The sequence below is a fragment of the Rattus norvegicus genome, chromosome 19 (genome assembly GCF_036323735.1).
Source record: "Rattus norvegicus strain BN/NHsdMcwi chromosome 19, GRCr8, whole genome shotgun sequence".
In the NCBI taxonomy this organism is placed as follows: Eukaryota; Metazoa; Chordata; class Mammalia; order Rodentia; family Muridae; genus Rattus; species Rattus norvegicus.
This window is the reverse complement of record NC_086037.1, coordinates 73,889,957-73,904,573: the sequence shown is the minus strand read 5'-3', so window position 1 is coordinate 73,904,573 and position 14,617 is coordinate 73,889,957. Positions and strand designations below refer to the sequence as shown.

The 14,617-nt window shown below is 37.3% G+C and overlaps 1 protein-coding gene across 50 annotated transcripts in view; it reads left to right on the top strand.

The window, feature by feature from the left end:
* The window catches only part of Ccdc7a (coiled-coil domain containing 7A), a 410,765-nt gene that overhangs the window by 166,926 nt on the left and 229,222 nt on the right, over positions 1–14,617 (top strand). For 47 of the 50 annotated variants that reach the window (XM_063278219.1, XM_063278211.1, XM_063278233.1 and 44 more), the window contains 6 exons: positions 328–444; positions 3,011–3,127; positions 5,664–5,780; positions 8,304–8,420; positions 10,937–11,053; positions 13,569–13,685. In XM_063278219.1, coding sequence (XP_063134289.1) covers positions 328–444; positions 3,011–3,127; positions 5,664–5,780; positions 8,304–8,420; positions 10,937–11,053; positions 13,569–13,685 — 702 coding nt within the window. The remainder of the gene's footprint in view (positions 1–327; positions 445–3,010; positions 3,128–5,663; positions 5,781–8,303; positions 8,421–10,936; positions 11,054–13,568; positions 13,686–14,617) is intronic. The other 3 variants (XM_063278209.1, XM_063278241.1, XM_063278240.1) reach the window with 3 other exon arrangements.

Genomic DNA, 14,617 nt, shown 5'->3' with positions numbered 1-14,617 from the left:
AAGCACATATTCATGTTTCTGTAGTCTTTATAAATGAATGGGTAAAATGAGGTCAAGGGACTTGCGTTTATTATTGTTTTTTAAGTAATGAACATAAAGTCCAGTGGTGTGGCATACTTATCAGAAATTCGAATTTATGCATTTTACACAGGGAATTTTGGAAACAAAGATTGATATATCCTAGGCTAGCATTTCCATGATGGTCTTGAAACCCCTTGTAACTCCCTCTTGAATACCGAGATTCTAGGCGTGTGAAATACGCAAATTTTCAAACATTTTAAAATATTTTGAATTAAATATACCTTATTCATTCACCTCCTTTTTTAGAAGCTGATGGAGAATATAGCCCTCCAAATCAAGTTTCATTCTCAAAATCAGACATAGAAACAGCGAAGCAAATATCTTCTAAAAGAAAAAGAAATGTTGGTCAGGATAACATTCCAGGTAACTTCGGTCTTTATTAGGTTCTTCAGGTGGTCTTTTATTTTGTTTCCTAAATCTGCATTTAAGAATATAGTTACCATAACTTACTCCTGCACTAAGAGACTATACCCCTAATATAAGAAAGAATTAATACTAGAACTATATAGGATAGGCTGGCCTTTAACTTGAATTACTTCCAAGCAGATGTTTTGGCTCTAAGATTATTTAATAACTAGTAAAATATGGTAATACTTCAGTCTCAAAAGCAGATAGTTTCCCATATTAGTGTCTTTCAGAGTTTCAGTGTATCTATATGGTTTTGTGGTAACTCAAATGTCTATGCCCATAGTATAATTTGACCAAGTTGACACCTTTGTGGAGGCATCAGAAGCAGAACATGAAAACACATCTTACCTGCTAGCTATCCTACAAGTACACACACACACACACACACACACACACACACACACACACACGCACATGCACATACACACACACACACACACACACACACACACACACACACACACACACACACACAAACGTCCCACAGCTTTTAAAGCCTGTGCTTTCATTGACCATTCAAGTGGTGGCCTTCTGGAGGCCATCAGTTCCAGTCACAAATATAGATACTATTCTGATAAGCAAGTCAAATAGAAATGAGGAGACAAAGAGCCTATGGGGTTATCTAGAAAGCCTTGTTAAACCCCTAGCTCTCCTCCTATTTATGACGTTTATATAAAAATACTCTCAGATAACCTAAGAAGTCTGTGTCAAGGAATTTTCTGGTATCAGGGAAATGAGTGTAGATCTATGAATAATCCCATCTGCAATGTACCTCTTTTATGTTTTGAGTCTCTTGAATTGAAAACTTAGCAATTTCCTCTAGAATCTAGGGTCTAGGGTATCATGCTTTAGATATCAGAGCCATGGGCTTGACTTGGCTTCTAGAGGTGTTTATTGAATCTGTCTATACTGGGAAAAGTAGCATAGGAGGGAAAAATAGAATATTTAGTCCTTCGGTAGTATTCTTGCTAGGGTGATGTGATAACATCAATATGGTAGAAGACTGATCTTTCCTCTCAAATAGAACATTTAGCTGTTATACCATAGAGCTGTCACTTATGTGGGAGCCTTTCCACAACTCTGTGGAAGAATACTAGTGTTGACAACAAATCATTCCACGTAAAGTGAAAGTGATCATGCACATGTATGTGGGATTAAGTATGAAAAAGGAAACTGGAAATATCAATTCTCTATATTAGTGCCCCTCTACTTGTAAGACAGTCACAGTGTTTATTACATAAAACAATGTCATGGAACACAGGTTCCAAGGGTTGTACAACATTGAACCATGTGATCTTGGCAAGGCCAAAAACTCTGTGTGCACAAATAAAACTTACTTTGACCATTTGTTTCATTAATTCAAGTCATGACAACAGCTTTATTTTTCTCCATCTGATGTTGTTTTGGGTAACAAATTTAGTGGATAAACTTTATGTTTCTATAGTACAAGTCTACCTTAAAATGAAAATTTGCATAAAACTATGTTTGTGGACTTGAGGCTGAGTGTAAGGAGGAGCTTGAAATCAAAGTATTTCAGTCATTCTGTCAGTAACTAGGGCCAGAAAATATTGTGGAACCCTTACCTAGATCATCCAGGTATGGGGTCCATTTACCATCCTTAGGTCACTGTGTGTCCTCTGATCAAAGTGCTGTCTGAATGGTAACTGTTTTTCAATTCTGTGCACTCTTAGATGAGGATATTACTGTCTACCAGCTAGCACAGGTTAGAGAGAATTTAATATAGCTAGGTAAGCACCTGCAAGATGCCTTAGAACGTAAAGTCATGTAAGGTCTCCATGTAACCGAAATGGAAATGCCACAAATTAGTATGAACTTCATAATCTTATGCACAAAGACATGCACATACACAATAACAATAATCAGTAAAGTCAGTTTAGCTAGGTAACCAGTGAAGGTGGCCGGATCAAAATTGAGTATAGATCAGAGTCTGAGTATAGAACTCAACATTTTTTTTCTCACTTTACTATGACCTTGGATAATCCCATGGTATCTCTGCAAAGAGTGGTCTCATCATGTTCCTCAGTCCATAGGCCATTGCAACACCAAAATGGTACCCAACAAAGAAGTTGAGATTCTCAGATGTTCCTCCATCTTCATGCAGTGTACCTGCCATGGTTCTGAAGAAAATTATCAATGTTGCACCCTGAGTTAACAAGGCTACTTCATTATGGCAGAAGGACATATTCATGTCTCTGTAGTCTTTATAAATGAATGGTGAAATGAGGTGAAGAGACTTGCATTTATTATTATTTTTTAAGTAATGAACATAAAGTACAATGGTGTAGCAAACTTATCAGAAATTCGAATTTATGCATTTTACACAGGGAATTTTGGAGACAAAGTTTGATATATCCTAGGCTAGCATTTCCATGGTTGTCTGGAAACCCCTGGTAACTCCTTCCTGAATACTGAGATTCTAGGCGTGTGCAACATGCAAATTTTCAAACATTTTAAAATATTTTGAATTAAATATACCTGATTCATTCACTTCCTTTTTTAGAAGCTGATGGAGCATATAGCCCTCCAAATCAAGTTTCATTCTCAAAATCAGACATAGAAACAGCGAAGCAAATATCTTCTAAAAGAAAAAGAAACTTTGGTCAGGATAATATTCCAGGTAACTTTGGTCTATATTAGGTTCTTCAGGTGGTCTTTTATTTTGTTTCATAAATCTGCATTTAAGAATATAGTTTCCAAAACTTACTCCTGCACTAAGAGACTATACCCCTAACATAAGAAAGAATTAATACTAGAACTATATAGGATAGGCTGGCGGTGAACTTGAATACTTCCAAGCAGAAGTTTTGGCTCTAAGATTATTTAATAACTAGTAAAATATGGTAATACTTCAGTCTCAAAAGCAGATAGTTTCTCATACTAGTGTCTTTCAGAGTTTCGGTGTATCTATATAGTTTTGTGGTAATTCAAAAGTCTATGCCCATAGTATAATTTGACCAAGTTGACAACTTTGTGGAGTCATCAGAAGCAGAACATGAAAACACAATTACCTGCTAGCTCTCCTACAGGTATACAGACACACACACACACACACACACACACACACACACACACACACACACACACACAGACAAACACAAACACACGTCCTATAGATCTTAAAGCCCATGGTTTCATTGACTTGACAAGTGGTAGCCTTCTGGAGGCCATCGGTTCTAGTCACATATATAGATACTGTTGTGATAAGCAAGTGAAGTACAAATGAGGAGACAAAGAGCCTAAGGGGTTATCTAGGAAGCCTTGTTAAGACCTCTAGCTCTCCTCCTATTTATGACGTCTAGTATAAAAATACTCTCAGGTAACCTAACAAGTCGGTGTTAAGGAACTTTCTGGTATCCGGGAAATGAGTGTAGATGTATAAATAATGCCATCTGCAATGTACCTCTTTTATGTTTTGAGTCATTAGAATTGGAAACTTAGCAATTTCCTCTAGACTCTATGGTCTAGGGTATCATGCTTTAGATATCAGAGCCATGGTTTTGACTTGGCTTCTAGAGGTGTTTATTGAATCTGTCTATACTGGGAAAAGTAGCAAAGGTGGGAAAAATAGAATATTTAGTCCTAAGGTAGTATTCATGCTAGGGTGATGTGATAACATCAATATGGTAGAAGACTGATCTTTCCTCTCAAATAGAACATTTAGCAGTTCTACCAAAGAGTTGTCACTTATGGGGGAGCCTTTCCACAACTCTGTGGAAAAATACTAGTGTTGACAACAAATCATTCCACGTAAAGTGAAAGTGATCATGCACATGTATGTGGGATTAAGTATGAAAAAAGGAAACTGGAAATATCAATTCTCTATATTAGTGACTCTCTACTTGTAAGACAGTCACAGTGTTCATTACATAAAACAATGTCATATATCACAGGTTCCAAGGGGTATACAAAATTGAACCATGTGATCTTGGCAAGGCCAAAAACTCTGTGTGCACAAATAAAACTTAATTTGACAATATTTGTTTCATTAATGCAAGTCATGACAACAGCTTTATTTTTCTCCATCTGAAGTTGTTTTGTGTAACAAATGTAGTGGATAAACTGGATGTTTCTATAGTACAAGCATACCTTCTAATGAAAATTTGCATAAAACTATGTTTGTGGACTTGAGGCTGAGTGTAAGGAGGAGCTTGAAATCAAAGTATTTCAGTCATTCTGTCACTAACTAGGGCCAGACAATATTGTGTAACCCTTACCTAGATCATCCAGGAATGGGGTCCATTTATCATTCTTAGGTCACTGTGTGTCCTCTAATCAAAGTGCTCTCTTAATGGTAACTGTTTTTCCATTCTGTGCCCTCTTAGATGAGGATATTACTGTCTACCACCTAGCACAGGTTAGAGAGAATTTAATATAGCTAGGTAAGCACCTGCAAGATGCCTTAGAACGTAAAGTCATGTAAGGTCTCCATGTAACCGAAATGGAAATACCACAAATTAGTATGAACTTCATAATCTTATGCACAAAGACATGCACATACACAATAACAATAATCGGCAAAGTCAGTTTAGCTAGGTAACCAGTGAAGGTGGCCGGAACAAATTTGAGTATAGATCAGAGTCCGAGTATGGATCTCAACATTTTTTTTCTCACTTTACTATGACCTTGGATAATCCCATGGTATCTCTGCAAAGAGTGGTCTCATCATGTTCCTCAGTCCATAGGCCATTGTGCAACACCAAAATGGTACCCAACAAAGAAGTTGAGAGTCTCAGATGTTCCTCCATCTTCATGCAGTGTTCCTGCCATGGTTCTGAAGAAAGTTATCAATGTTGCACCCTGAGTTAACAAGGCTACTTCATTATGGCAGAAGGACATATTCATGTCTCTGTAGTCTTTATAAATGAATGGTGAAATGAGGTCAAGAGACTTGCATTTATCATTATTTTTAAGTAATTAACATAAAGTACAATGGTGTTGCAAACTTATCAGAAATTTGAATTTATGCATTTTTCACAGGGAATTTTGGAGACAAAGATTGATATGTCCTAGGGTAGCATTTCCATGATGGTCTTGAAACTCCTTGTAACTCCCTGCTGAATACTGAGATTCTAGGCATGTGCAATACGCAAATTTTCAAACATTTTAAAATATTTTGAATTAAATATACCTGTTTCATTCACTTCCTTTTAAAGAAGCTGATGGAGCATATAGCCCTCCAAGTCAAGTTTCATTCTCAAAATCAGACATAGAAACAGCGAAGCAAATATCTTCTAAAAGAAAAAGAAACTTTGGTCAGGATAATATTCCAGGTAACTTTGGTCTATATTAGGTTCTTCAGGTGGTCTTTTATTTTGTTTCATAAATCTGCATTTAAGAACATAGTTACCAAAACTTACTCCTGCCCTAAGAGACTATACCCCTACCATAAGAAAGAATTAATACTAGAACTATATAGGATAAGCTGGCGGTGAACTTGAATTACTTCCAAGCAGAAGTTTTGGCTCTAAGATTATTTAATAACTAGTAAAATATGTTAATATTTCAGTCTCAAAAGCAGATAGTTTCCCATACTAGTGTCTTTCAGAGTTTCAGTGTATCTATATAGATATTTGTTAACTCAAAATCTATGCTCATAGTATCATTTGACCAAGGTGACTCCTTTGTGGAGGCATCAGAAGCAGAACATGAAAACACATCTTACCTCCTAGTTATCCTACATGTACACACACAGACACACACACACACACACACACACACACACACACACACACACACACACACACGTCCTTCAGCTTTTACAGCCCATGTTTTCATTGAGCATTCAAGTGGTGGCCTTCTGGAGGCCATCGGTTCCAGTCACAAATATAGATACTATTGTGAATAACAAGTTAAATACAAATGAGGAGACAAAGCGTCTAAGGGGATATCTAGGAAGCCTTGTTAAGACCTCTAGCTCTCCTCCTATTTATGTTGTCTAGTATAAAAATACTCTCAGATAACCTAACAAGTCGGTGTTAAGGAACTTTCTGGTATCAGGGAAATGAGTGTAGATGTATGAATAATCCCATCTGCAATGTACCTCTTTTATGTTTTGAGCCATTAGAATTGGAAACTTAGCAATTTCCTCTAGATTCTCGGGTCTAGGGTATCATGCTTTAGATATCAGAGCCATGGGTTTGACTTGGCTTCCAGAGGTGTTTATTGAGTCTGTCTATACTGAGAAAAGAGGCATGGGTGGGGAAAATAGAATATTTAGTCCTAAGGTAGTATCCTTCCTAGGTTGATGTGATAACATCAATATGGTAGAAGACTGATCTTTCCTCTCAAATAGAACATTAAGCATTTCTACCATAGAGCTGTCACTTATGTGGGAGCCTTTCCACAACTCTGTGGAAAAATACTAGTGTTGACAACAAATCATTCCACGTAAAGTGAAAGTGATCATGCACATGTATGTGGGATTAAGTATTAAAAAAGGAAACTGGAAATATCAATTCTCTATATTAGTGCCCCTCTACTTGTAAGACAGTCACAGTGTTGATTACATAAAACAATGTCATATATCACAGGTTCCAAGGGTTGTACAAAATTGAACCATGTGATCTTGGCAAGGCCAAAAACTCTGTGTGCACAAATAAAACTTACTTTGACAATATTTGTTTCATTAATGCAAGTCATGACAACAGCTTTATTTTTCTCCATCTGAAGTTGTTTTGTGTAACAAATGTAGTGGATAAACTGGATGTTTCTATAGTACAAGCATACCTTCGAATGAAAATTTGCATAAAACTATGTTTGTGGACTTGAGGCTGAGTGTAAGGAGGAGCTTGAAATCAAAGTATTTCAGTCATTCTGTCACTAACTAGGGCCAGACAATATTGTGTAACCCTTACCTAGATCATCCAGGAATGGGGTCCATTTATCATCCTTAGGTCACTGTGTGTCCTCTAATCAAAGTGCTCTCTTAATGGTAACTGTTTTTCCATTCTGTGCCCTCTTAGATGAGGATATTACTGTCTACCAGCTAGCACAGGTTTAGAGAGAATTTAATATAGCTAGGTAAGCACCTGCAAGATGCCTTAGAATGTAAAGTCATGTAAGGTCTCCATGTAACCGAAATGGAAATGCCACAAATTAGTATGAACTTCATAATCTTATGCACATAGACATGCACATACACAATAACAATAATCGGCAAAGTCAGTTTAGCTAGGTAACCAGTGAAGGTGGCTGGAACAAATCTGTGTATAGATCAGAGTCTGAGTATAGATCTCAACATTTTTTTTCTCACTTTACTATGACCTTGGATAATCCCATGGTATCTCTGCAAAGAGTGGTCTCATCATGTTCCTCAGTCCATAGGCCATTTCAACACCAAAATGGTACCCAACAAAGAAGTTGAGAGTCTCAGATGTTCCTCCATCTTCATGCAGTGTTCCTGCCATGGTTCTGAAGAAAGTTATCAATGTTGCACCCTGAGTTAACAAGGCTACTTCATTATGGCAGAAGGACATATTCATGTCTCTGTATTCTGTATAAATGAATGGTGAAATGGGGTCAAGAGACTTGCATTTATCATTATTTTTTAAGTAATTAACATAAAGTACAAAAGTGTTGCAAACTTATCAGAAATTTGAATTTATGCATTTTTCACAGGGAATTTTGGAGACAAAGATTGATATGTCCTAGGGTAGCATTTCCATGATGGTCTTGAAACTCCTTGTAACTCCCTGCTGAATACTGAGATTCTAGGCATGTGCAATACGCAAATTTTCAAACATTTTAAAATATTTTGAATTAAATATACCTGTTTCATTCACTTCCTTTTAAAGAAGCTGATGGAGCATATAGCCCTCCAAGTCAAGTTTCATTCTCAAAATCAGACATAGAAACAGCGAAGCAAATATCTTCTAAAAGAAAAAGAAATGTTGGTCAGGATAATATTCCAGGTAAATTTGGTGTATATTAGGTTCTTCAGGTGGTCTTTTATTTTCTTTCCTAAATCTGCATTTAAGATCATAGTTTCCAAAACATACTCCTGCACTAAGAGACTATACGCCTACCATAAGAAAGAATTAATTCTAGAACTATATAGGATAGGCTGGCCTTGAACTTGAATTACTTCCAAGCAGAAGTTTTGGCTCTAAGATTATTTAATAACTAGTAAAATATGTTAATATTTCAGTCTCAAAAGCAGATAGTTTCCCATACTAGTGTCTTTCAGAGTTTCAGTGTATCTATATAGATATTTGTTAACTCAAAGTCTATGCCAATAGTATAATTTGACCAAGTTGACTCCTTTGTGGAGGCATCAGAAGCAGAACATGAAAACACATCTTACCTCCTAGTTATCCTACATGTACATACACACACGCACACACACACACACACACACACACACACACACATACACACACACACATGTCCCACAGCTTTTACAGCCCATGGTTTCATTGACCATTCAAGTGGTGGCATTCTCGAGGCCATCAGTTCCAGTCACAAATATAGATACTATTGTGAATAACAAGTTAAATACAAATGAGGAGACAAAGAGTCTAAGGGGATATCTAGGAAGCCTTGTTAAGACCTCTAGCTCTCCTCCTATTTATGTCGTCTAGTATAAAAATACTCTCAGATAACCTAACAAGTCGGTGTTAAGGAACTTTCTGGTATCAGGGAAATGAGTGTAGATGTATGAATAATCCCATCTGCAATGTACCTCTTTTATGTTTTGAGCCATTAGAATTGGAAACTTAGCAATTTCCTCTAGATTCTCGGGTCTAGGGTATCATGCTTTAGATATCAGAGCCATGGGTTTGACTTGGCTTCCAGAGGTGTTTATTGAGTCTGTCTATACTGAGAAAAGTAGCATGGGTGGGGAAAATAGAATATTTAGTCCTAAGGTAGTATTCTTGCTAGGTTGATGTGATAACATCAATATGGTAGAAGACTGACATTTCCTCTCAAATAGAACAGTTAGCAGTTCTACCACAGAGCTGTCACTTATGTGGGAGCCTTTCCACAACTCTGTGGAAGAATACTAGTGTTGACAACAAATCATTCCACGTAAAGTGAAAGTGATCATGTACATGTATGTGGGATTAAGGATGGAAAAGGAAACTGGAAATATCAATTCTCTATATTAGTGCCCCTCTACTTGTAAGACAGTCACAATGTTGATTACATAAAACAATGTCATGGATCACAGGTTCCAAGGGGTATACAACATTGAACCGTGTGATCTTGTCAAGGCCAAAAACTCTGTGTGCACTAATAAAACTTACTTTGACAATATTTGTTTCATTAATGCAAGTCATGACAACAGCTTTATTTTTCTACATCTGATGTTGTTTTGGGTAACAAATGTAGTGGATAAACTGCATGTTTCTATAGTATCTTCGAATGAAAATTTGCATAAAACTATGTTTGTGGACTTGAGGCTGAGTGTAAGGAGGAGCTTGAAATCAAAGTATTTCAGTCATTCTGTCAGTAACTAGGGCCAGAAAATAATGTGGAACCCTTACCTAGATCATCCAGGAATGGGGTCCATTTACCATCCTTACGTTACTGTGTGTCCTCTGAACATTGTGCTGTCTTAATTGTAACTGTTTTTCCATTCTGTGCCCTCTTAGATGAGGATATTACTGTCTACCAGCTAGCACAGGTTTAGAGACAATTTAATATAGCTAGGTAAGCACCTGCAAGATGCCTTAGAACGTAAAGTCATGTAAGGTCTCCATGTAACCGAAATGGAAATGCCACAAATTAGTATGAACTTCATAATCATATGCACAAAGACATGCACATACACAATAACAATAATCAGTAAAGTCTCTTTAGCTCGGTAACCAGTGAAGGTGTCCGGAACAAAACTGAGTATAGATCAGAGTCTGAGCTTAGATCTCAACTTTTTTTTTCTCACTTTACTATGACTTTGGATAATCCCATATTATCTCTAGAAAGAGTGGTCTCATCATGTTCCTCAGTCCGTAGGCCATTGTTCAACACCAAAATGGTACCCAACAAAGAAGTTGAGAGTCTCAGATGTTCCTCCATCTTCATGCAGTGTTCCTGCCATGGTTCTGAAGAAAGTTATCAATGTTGTACCCTGAGTTAACAAGGCTACTTTATTATGGCAGAAGGACATATTCATGTTTCTGTAGTCTTTATAAATGAATGTTGAAATCAGGTGGAGAGACTTGTGCTTAGTATATATTTTTAAGTAAGGAACATAAAGCGCAATGGTGTAGGAAACTTATCAGAAATTTGAATTTATGCATTTTACACAGGTAATTTTGGAGACAAAGTTTGTAATATCCTAGGCTGCCTTTCCATGATGGCCTTGAAACCCCTTGCAACCACCCCCGGAATACTGAGATTCTAGGCGTGTGCTACACACAAATTTTCAAACATTTTTTAAGTATTTTGAATTTAATATATCTGATTCATTCACTTCCTTTTTTAGGTGCCGATGAAGCACTTAGCTCTGCAAGTCAAGTTTCATTCTCAAAAACAAACACAGAAAGAATGAAGCAAATATCTTCTAAAAGAGAAAGAAATGTTGGTCAGGAAAATACTCCAGGTAACTTTGGTTTATATTAGGTTCTTCAGGTGGTCTTTTAGTTTGTTTCCTAAATCTGCATTTAAGAATACAGTTACCAAAACTTACTCCTGCACTAAGAGGCTATTTCCCTACCATAAGAAAGAATTAATACTAGAACTATATAGGATAGGCTGGCCTTGAACTTGAATTACATCCAAGCAGAAGTTTTGGCTCTAAGATTATTTAAAAACTACTAAAATATGGTAATACTTCAGTCTCAAAGGCAGATAGTTTTTCACACTAGTGTCTTTTAGAGTTTCAGAGTATCTATATAGTTTTGTGGTAACTCAAAAGTCTGTGCCCATAGTATCATTTGACCAAGGTGACTCCTTTGTGGAGGCTTCAGAAGCAGAACATGAAAACACATCTTACCTGCTAGCTATCCTACAGGTATACACGCACACACACACACACACACACACACACACACACACACACACAAACACACACACACACACACACGCACACACACACATGTCCCACAGCTTTTAATGCCCAAGGTTTTATTGACCTTTCAAGTGGTGGCCTTCTGGAGGCCATCGGTTCCAGTCACAAATATATATAGTATTGTGATAAGCAAGTGACCTACAAATGAGGAAACAAAGAGCCTAAAGGGTTATCTAGGAAGCCTTGTTAAGACCTCTAGCTCTCCTCCTATTTATGTCGTCTAGTATAAAAATACTCTCAGATAACCTAACAAGTCGGTGTTAAGGAACTTTCTGGTATCAGGGAAATGAGTGTAGATGTATGAATAATCTCATCTGCAATGTACCTCTTTTATGTTTTGAGCCATTAGAATTGAAAACTTAGCAATTTCCTCTAGATTCTCGGGTCTAGGGTATCATGCTTTAGATATCAGAGCCATGGGTTTGACTTGGCTCCTAGAGGTGTTTATTACATCTGTATATACTCGGAAAAGTATCATAGGTGGGAAAAATAGAATATTTAGTCCTTAGATAACATCAATATTGTAGAAGACTGATCTTTCCTCTCAAATCCAACATTTACCAGTTCTACCATAGAGCTGTCATTGATGGGGGAGCCTTTCAACAACTTTGTGGAAGAATATTAGTGGTGACAACAAGTAATTGCACGTAAAGTTAAAGCAATCGTGTACATTAATGTGGAAAAAAGTATGAAAAAAGGACACTGGAAATATCAATTCTCTATATTAGTTTCCCTCTACTTGTAAGACAGTCACAGTGTTTATGACAGAACACAATGTCATGGATCACAGGTTGCCAGGGTTGTACAACATTGAACCATGTGATCTTGGCAAGGCCAAAAACTGTGTGCCCAAATTATACTTACTTTGACAATATTTGTTTCATTAATGCAAGTCATGAAAAACAACTTCATTTTTCTCCGTCTGAAGTTGTTTTCAGTAACAAATGTAATGGATACACTGGATGGTTCTATAGTATATGCCAAGCTAAAAATGAAAGTTTGCGTTAAACTATCTTTGTGGACTTCAGGCTGCGTTTTTGGTGGAGCTTGAAGTTAAAGTATTCATCATCTCTTCCAGTAATTAGGGCCAGACAATCTCGTGGAACCCTTACCTAGATCATCCAGGAATGGGGTCCATTTACCATCCTTAGGTCACTGTGTGTCCTCTGATCAAAGTGATGTCTTAATGGTAACTGTTTTTCCATTCTTTGTGCAATTAGATGAGGATATTATTGTCTACCAGCTAGCACGGGTTTAGAGAGAATTTAATATAGCTAGGTAAGCACCTGCAAAATTCCTCAGAAGGTAAAGTCATGTAAGGTCTCCATATAACTCAAATGGAAATGCCACAAATTAGTATGTCCTCCGTAATCATATGCACATAGACATGCACATAAACAATAACAATAATCAGTAAAGTCAGTTTAGCTAGGTAACCAGTGAAGGTGGCTGGAACAAAATTAGAAATCGGAATCTTAGTATAGATCTCAATATTTTTGTTCTCACTTTACCATGACCTTGGATAATCCCACACTATCTGCAAAGAATTGTCTCATCATGGTCCTCAGTCCATAGGCCATTGTGCAACACCAAAATGGTACCCAACAAAGAAGTTGAGGGTCTCAGATATTCCTCCATCTTCATGCAGTGTGCCTGCCATGGTTCTGAAGAAATTTGTCACTGTTACTCCCTGAGTTAACAAGGCTACTTCATTATGGCAGAAGGACATATTCATGTTTCTGTAGTCTTTATAAATGAATATTGAAATGAGGTGGAGAGACTTGCGTTCATTATTATTTTTTAAGTAAGGAACATAAAGCACAATGGTGTAGCACACTTACTAGAAATTTGAATTTATACATTTTACACAGTTAATTTTGGAGACAAATTTTGTGATATCCTAGGCTGCCTTTCCATGATGGCCTTGAAACCCCTTGCAACCACCCCCGGAATACTGAGATTCTAGGTGTGTGCCACACACAAATTTTCAAACATTTTTTAAGTATTTTGAATTAAATATACCTGATTCATTCACTTCCTTTTTTAGGTGCCGATGAAGCACTTAGCTCTGCAAGTCAAGTTTCATTCTCAAAAACAAACACAGAAAGAATGAAGCAAATATCTTCTAAAAGAGAAAGAAATGTTGGTCAGGAAAATACTCCAGGTAACTTTGGTCTATATTAGGTTCTTCAGGTGGTCTTTTACTTTGTTTCCTAAATCTGCATTTAAGAATATAGTTGCCAAAACTTACTCCTGCACTAAGAGACTATTTCCCTACCATAAGAAAGAATTAATACTAGATCTATATAGCTTAGGCTGGCCTTGAACTTGAATTACTTCCAAGCAGATGTTTTGGCTCTAGGATTATTTAATAGCTATAAAATATGTTAATACATCAGTCCCAAAAGCAGATAGTTTCCCACACTAGTGTCTTTCAGTGTTTCAGTGTATCTATATAGTTTTGTGGTAGCTCCAAAGTCTGTGCCCATAGTAAAATTTGACCAAGGTGACTCCTTTGTGGAGGCTTCAGAAGCAGAACATGAAAACACATCTTACCTGCTAGCTATCCTACAGGTTCAGACACACACACACACACACACACACACACACACACACACACACACACACACACAGGTCCCATAGCTTTTAGAGCCTGTGGTTTCATTGACCTTTCCAGTGGTGGCCTTCTGGAGGCCATCGGTTCCAGTCACAAATATAGATATTATTGTGATAAGCAAGTGAACTACAAATGAGGAGACAAAGAGCGTAAGGGGTTATCTAGGAAGCCTTGTTAAGACCCCTAGGCCTCCTCCTATTTACAGCATCTAGTATAAAAAAACTTCTCAAATAACCTAAGAAGTTGGTCTCAAGAATCTTTCTGGGAGTCAAGGAGCAGCTCTGTTGGGACAGAGGCCAAGCGGTGAGGCCCCACTCCTGTAAGAACAGTAACTACCCCTGTGCCTCATCACCATTCCTTCTGACCTGGCTAAGTCGAAGGCAGCCAAAAAGAAGGAAGCCACCAAAGCTCAACAGCGGCCCAGAAAGGGACATGAAGATAATGGAGATGCTGTCACAGAACTTCAGGTGGCAGAGCAG